This window comes from Sorex fumeus, unplaced genomic scaffold, assembly GCF_029834395.1.
Source record: "Sorex fumeus unplaced genomic scaffold, SorFum_2.1 ptg000122l, whole genome shotgun sequence".
NCBI classification, from domain to species: domain Eukaryota; kingdom Metazoa; phylum Chordata; class Mammalia; order Eulipotyphla; family Soricidae; genus Sorex; species Sorex fumeus.
The window spans coordinates 3,230,129-3,236,761 of NW_026606179.1; the positions used below are offsets into that span (position 1 = coordinate 3,230,129).

General features: G+C 61.2%; 1 protein-coding gene across 1 annotated transcript; it reads left to right on the top strand.

Annotated features, from left to right (window-relative positions):
- Nucleotides 1-850: 850 nt before the first annotated feature.
- On the top strand, nt 851-5,235 carry RNF112 (ring finger protein 112). The gene is made up of 13 exons (XM_056136075.1): nt 851-992; nt 1,433-1,724; nt 1,843-2,049; nt 2,131-2,259; nt 2,397-2,501; nt 2,940-2,990; nt 3,204-3,260; nt 3,358-3,432; nt 3,542-3,656; nt 3,806-3,972; nt 4,057-4,110; nt 4,210-4,284; nt 4,362-5,235. The coding sequence occupies exons 1-13, from the start codon at nt 970-972 to the stop codon at nt 4,836-4,838; spliced, it is 1,827 nt and encodes a 608-aa protein (XP_055992050.1). The 5' UTR covers nt 851-969; the 3' UTR covers nt 4,839-5,235.
- Nucleotides 5,236-6,633: the final 1,398 nt, after the last annotated feature.

Below are 6,633 nucleotides of genomic sequence, written 5' to 3' on the forward strand. Positions count from 1 at the left end.
GGAGGCTGAGTCCAGGACCAGTTGGAAGGTTCAGAGAGGTTCCTTCTGCAAGTTTGGGGGAGGGTGAGAGTCTCAGAAGGAGAAGACAAGACTCAGGGGACAGATAGCCAGGCCCGGAAACTGTGGGTAGGGGTGGGGGTCAGGCAGGGTGCTGAGATTTAGAACTAAGGAGATAATCATGGGGGGGGGCTGCACTGGGTGGCATGGGGGGGCTCTGGCCACAGTGATGCTCTGTGAAAGGGCACTGGTGAATGGTGGGGGGCAGGGGGCTCGCTCAGCCCCTCATGCTGTGTTTGCTTCCTTTTACCCCTGCCTGGGGCCCTGGCAGGGCTGTCCCTGCCTTGGTGCCATCTGAGAACCCATATGCTTCTCCCCTCCCCCTCTCGTCCTCATCTTTCCTCACTACATCTCTGTCTCATCTCCGTCTCCATGGCGACTCACCCCCTCAGCTTGCCTGCATCCAGTCAGTGCGGGGACTGGGATCCGGAGCCGCTCCCGCCCGCCCTGCTGTCCGCAGCCGTCTCCACCCCTCCAGCCTCTTCTTTCAGACAGGCACATTGATCTACCAGCTCCTCTCCTCCAGGGTCTGCTCCTCTGGGGCACCCCCGCCCCACCTGCCGCAGCCTGGTCCTTGCAGCAGAGCAGCCATCCTCCTGCTGGCTCTCCGGCCTATGCTCTCAGTGTTGGGGGACCGGCTCCCCACTGCCAGCAGCCCATGCCGAGGTCTGCCTTGTCAATCATTTCCTTTTGTCACCGGCTTGGCAAACAGGCAAGTCCTGGGTCAGACCTCTGGTGGGTGGGGGTGGGGATGCCAGGCAGGATGGGGCCTCTGCAGAGAGACAGGGTGCCCCCGAAATCTCAGGAGGAAGGGAGAAGTTGGGGTGCTCTTCTAATTGTTTCTTTTGTAAAACACGCCATTTCTGTTGTTTCTCCTGCAATTTTCTCTCCAAGGAGAGAAAACGAAGCTTCATGGGAAACAGCAGCAACAGTTGGTGAGTAGCTGCCTGTCCCTGGGAGGCGCCGGGCACTGCCCAGTGATGGGCAAGGCTGGATGGGGGGGCCTGGGGTCTGGAGGGAGGACCCCAGCATCAGTGGCAAGTTGTCTCCTAAGAACCGGAGCCACCTGCCCTGCCTGCCCGGGAACCCCCTTAGAACCCTCCCATGCTTATGCTGAGGGTGGTGGAAGGGACCCTCTATGGGGTCCAGCCAAGTCAGAGTCAGAGACAGTGGGAAGATTCGTATGACACAGACCTCCCCATTGGGCCCTCAGGGCTGGTGCTAGTGGCCCTTTAGAGAATTGGAGTCCATGCACTGACGAGGTTAAGGGGGTGCAGCCAGGGCTCTTTGCATGCGGGGCCCCGCCGGTTCTGGGGTGTGAGACAGTGAGGGGTGAGCAAATCCCCCCGTCCAGTCCGGTCCCTCTGTCCCCCAGGTCCCACCCACCGTTCCCCAAGCTGGAGCTGGGGCTGGGCTCGCGAGCCGCCGCGCCCCGGGCTCGGGAGCTGCCTGCCTGCTCCATCTGCCTGGAGCGGCCGCGGGAGCCCATCTCGCTGGACTGCGGTCACGACTTCTGCCCGCGCTGCTTCAGCACCCACCGGGTTCCCGGCTGCGCGCGGCCCTGCTGCCCCGAGTGCCGCGAGGTGTGCGGGCGCCGGAAGGGGCTGCGGGGCCTGGGGGAGAAGATGCGGCTGCTGCGTCGCAGACCCGCGCCCCCGGCGCCGCAGGTTAGGACTCGCCCATCGGAGGAGTGTGTGTGCGCGCGCGCGCACATGTGAGGCGGCTCGGGTGTCGCACGCCCCCCACCCCTTGAGCCCCAGGGAACCCCCATTCTCTCCTGCCCAGGAGACCTGCACTGTGAGGGCTGAGCCGCTACTCCTGGTGCGGATCAACGCCTCTGGCGGCCTCATCCTGAGGATGGGGGCCATCAACCGCTGCCTGAAGCACCCCCTGGCCAGGGACACCCCCGTCTGTCTCCTGGCAGTGCTCGGGGAGCAGCAGTCCAGGAAGAACTTCCTGCTCCAGCACCTGCTTCAGGGCCTCCAGGGCCTGGTGAGGCCCGGGCATGGGGGGTGGGTGGCCGAGGTCCCTCAGGGAACTGGACAGACCCGCTGCTCTCCTTCTCCACAGGAGTGTGGCGGCGAAGGTGGCGGGCCCAGAAGTGGAGTCCCCCTGCCCGGTGCCAGGTGGGGGGCCAGCAGCCTCAGCAGGGGCATCTGGATGTGGAGCCAGCCCTTCCTGCTGGGGAAGGAGGGAAGGAAGGTGAGGGGAGGAGGAGGGAACGAGGTGGGCACTGAGCAGGGGAGGGTGAAGGGTGGTGTAGGGCAGGAGCCCAGGTAGGCTGGGGAGCACAGGGCAGGGGAGGCAGCCTGATTTCTCTCACTTCCCCCCACCCCCAGGTGGCTGTCTTCTTGGTGGACATGGGGGATGCGATGAGCCTGGAACTGAGCAAGGAAACCAGGACCAAGCTCTGCGCTCTTACCACAATGCTGAGTTCTTACCAGGTGAACCCCATCCCATGTGCCGGCCCCTGTACCCACCTCCCTCTGCACCCCTGCCCCTCACGTCCCCCCATGCCCCTCCCTTAGTGACTCCCCCTGCACCTTCCCTTCCTTGCACTCCCTCCTGCTGTCCAACTCTCTGTACCAGGAGGCCCTGCTCTCACAGGCTGCTGTGTCCAGGCGCGGGGGGTGAGGGGGGGAGGGGAAGGTGCCTGCTAAGGGGAAAGGCTCCCAGTGGTGAAGGAGACACGGTCTGTTCCAAAGGTGAGTTAAGGATCTCTGGGTGAGCCTGGGGGTCTGTAGGGTCACCTCTTGTCCTGCTGCCACTCCTGTAAACTAGCTGGGGAGGCTTCAGGTGGGATCTCCTGGGACAGAACCCCACAGACCCCCCGAGCTCTCTCCTGGCTCCTGTGGACCCTCTTTCCTCTCACTCTCCTCCAGATCCTTAGCAGCTCACAGGAGCTGAAGGACGCAGACCTGGAGTATCTGGAGGTGAGGCAGCGCCTGCTCCTGGCCGCGCCATCCTTGCAGGCTCGGCCTGGTTGGACTGGTGCCTTCCCGTTCTGGCCTGGGGTTTCAGGACTGGGAAGCTGGGTGAGGGTGAGACTGAGGGTACCTGGGTGAGAAATGGGTGCAGCATGGGAGATGTGGGGAGGGGCCTGGGGGGGGGGGCTTGGGCGCGACTCTCTTTGTTCTGCTCCTCAGATGTTCGTGCACGTGGCTGAGGTGATGGGCAAGCATTATGGGCTAGTTCCAGTCCAGGTGAGTCAAGCTTCTAGACTCGTGTTCCCCAGGCCTGGACACCGTGACCCCTGGCTGCTGGTGTGAGGACCCCCCCCCCCCCCACCTTCTCTTCCAGCACTTGGATCTCTTAGTTCCAGACTCCTCCACCCTCAGCAAGGCAGGGCGGGGGCACGTGGGCGACATCATTAGGGTGAGCACAGCAGAGTGGGGAGACAGGGGCAGGGCAGAGGGAGACAGGGGGTTCTATAGAACGGGGGAACGGGGTCCCCTAGACTGAGCTGTCCTCTTGTTTGTCTCAGCGATGCTCCAGCAAGTACCCCCGGGTTCAGGAGCTGCTCCATGGGAGGCGGGCACGCTGCTGCTTCTTGCCTGCTCCAGGGCGCTGGGCCAGCAGAGGCCCCGGGAGCCCGGGCGGTGAGTGTCCCCCGAGCCAGGGCCGCCCCAGCTCGCCTTGTCCCGTAATGAAGCCCCCTTGAAGAGGCAGCTGCTCCCAGCCTGACACCCTCTCTCCTCCCAAGGCTCTCAGCCCCCAGCCTCCTCAGCATGAGGAATCTCTTCCTCAGACACAGATGACGAGTCCCACCACCTCCATGCCTACGTGGCTGAGGTGCTGAGTGCAGCCCCTCAGCACGCCAAGAGCCGCTGCCAGGGGTACTGGAGCCAGGGGCGCCCTGTGGCCCGGGGGGACAGACGCCTGCTAACGGGGCAGCAGCTCGCCCAGGAGATCAAGGTGGGCAATTCCCCCGGGGACCCAGATTGCAGCCTCCCCCCCTTTCCCCCACTTATTCCCTGACCCTCTCCCCTTTTTCTGCAGAACCTGTCGGGCTGGATGGGGAGGACCGGGCTGGCTGTCACCTCTCCAGACGAGGTTCGGAGCACCCCAAGGCCCCGGGGGCTGAGGGAGGCAGCGGGTGGGTGAGTGTGCCCTGGAGGCCCGAGGGCAGCAGCCTGGCTTCCCACCGGACAGATGGCCGCACAGCTGCACGACCTGAGGACCATGGAAGCTGCCAAGAGGGAGTTTGAGGATTTCGTATGGCAGCAGGTGAGCCTGGGGCTGAGCCGGGGGCGGCCGCGGGCGCCGGTCTCCTGGCCAGAGCCCTGCTTCCCTCCCTGCCGCAGGACATGGCCACCAAGCGCCTCTTCTCGGCGCTGCGCGTGCTGCCCGACACCATGCGAGCCCTGCTGGGCACCCAGAAGGACGCGCTGCTGGCCCGCCACGGTGCTTGCCTGCGGGGCCCGGAGTGTGAGCGCGAGCGGACGCTGGCCGCGCTGGACGCCGAGCTGCAGGCCGAGGCCAGGCTCTTCATGGACTCGTACACCGTGCGCTTCTGCGGCCACCTGGCCGCCGTGGGGGGCGCCGTGGGGGCGGGGCTCATGGGGCTGGCGGGCGGCGTGGTGGGGGCGGGCATGGCCGCGGCCGCGCTGGCTGCCGAGGCGGGCATGGTGGCGGCGGGCGCGGCCGTCGGGGCCACGGGCGCCGCGGTGGTCGGGGGAGGGGTGGGCGCGGGGCTGGCGGCCACGGTGGGCTGCATGGAGAAAGAGGAGGACGAGAGGGGACAGGAAGGGGACCGGGAGCCCCTGCTCCAGGAGGAGTAGTGGCTCTGCAGGACGGAGGCGAGGGAGGGGAAGAAGCAAGCCCAGGAGGGGGCTGAGACGTTGTTCCAGATTCTCTGGCAGAGTGGCCAGCTGAGCCGAGCGCCCACGTGGCCCCAGAAACCTGGGGACCGAGGCATTGTCGGGGAAAGAAGATAAATCCTGCTAGCGGCAGGCAGTTGCTAACCTACCCTCGCCCTCAGATAAACTTGACCCCAGCAACTCTCAGCAGCCCTCGCCCCCAGCCTGCCTCCTTTCCTGGGGTCATGGAAATAGCAGCCTTGGGCGTCTCCTCCGGGTGGACAGGGTCTGTTGTTTCCCACACAAGTTAGTCATCTTCCTGTGGGGGGCACAACCCTGTTACAGAGTTGGGAAGGACACAGAAGCTGACCCCACCTCAAAAACCTGGTGCGGCACTGTGGACAGAGAGACCAGGAGCAGTGAAGCTCATGCCCAGAGCCCAGGGTGCCCGGTTGGGTCCCTGTGGGTATGTCTTCTGGGGTGAGGTTTCTGAGGGGCAGATCTGAAGGTGGAGCGCCCATATTTGTGCAATGCCAACTAGCCATGGTCAAATGCCAAAGAATAACCCCTTGAGCTGCCTTCTGAGTGAAGCCCACAGCCCTGACACAGAGCCTGTGATGGTCCTGCAGACAGCACAGGGCTCAGGTTCATCCTGGGACCCACCTTTCTCCCTGGGACCGGAGAACTTCGCTCTGTTCTATGTCAGCAGAAGACCTGCCGGGAGTCTTCTGGGATAGTAAGCTATAAAGGGTTATTGGGCAGACTGTGTGAGAAATAAAGTGTGTGAGCTTGAATGATGGCTTCCTTGCATGTTATTGAAATGGTCCCTGAATCCAGTGCCTAGAGGGTTTGAGGTCCAGGAGAACCAAAGTTTCCATTACTGGGGCCTCTGGACAGGAAGAGAAAGACCAGAATTCAGAGGTCTGGTGGCTGACAGCTAGAGGCACCCTGCTCAGCAGAGCAGGAGGGCTTGGGCCCAAAGCCCAGGGCATACCCCACTGGCAGACTTTTCATTAGTAACTGGGGGGCGGGTTTTACTCCCATGCCTGGTCTCGTTATAGGAAGAAACTGATCAAGGTTAGCATGGGAGTCCAAGGTCTTGACTTTATGGCAGGAAAGAATTCAAGAGTAAGTCAGAGAAATAAAATACAGAGAGTATTTTGTTAAAACTAAGTATACTTTGCGTTTGGAGTGCAAACATGATAAATACCTACATTGTTTCTAAGACAGGCAGTTTATTAAAAGGGATAGAATGCAGTCAGAGAAACAGTGCAGTCATACTCCAGAGAGACCAGCATTGTGTCTATATGAATTTTTAGGTTATACAGGTATAGAAACAGGGTAAATTAATAAAGGCAGAAAATACATAGGATTTCAGAAATGGAGAAAGTTGGGATGTTGGTTTCCGTGTGTCAAAACACTACCCAGATTCTAGCCATATTTAGCTGCTTCTGAGGGATGCCAGGGCAATTGTAAATTGTCACAGAGCAAGTGGGTGTGATTTTTATAAGGTAAACATTTTCTCTTCTTAGTGCCCAGCATTTGCAACTCATTAACTCTCTTGGCAGAAATATACCAAGCTTCCAAATCTTGCCTTGAGTTTGTAAGAAAAACTTGATCAAAGATGGGAACAGAACAAAGATGAAAAGCGGGAGGTGATACTGACATGTTCAAGGACAGGGTACAATAATCCCAGTCCTCGTCCAAGCTCAGGGAACAACAGAATGTTGGTGTTACTAAGGTTTGTTGTGTCTGCCCAAGGGAATTTTTTTTTCCA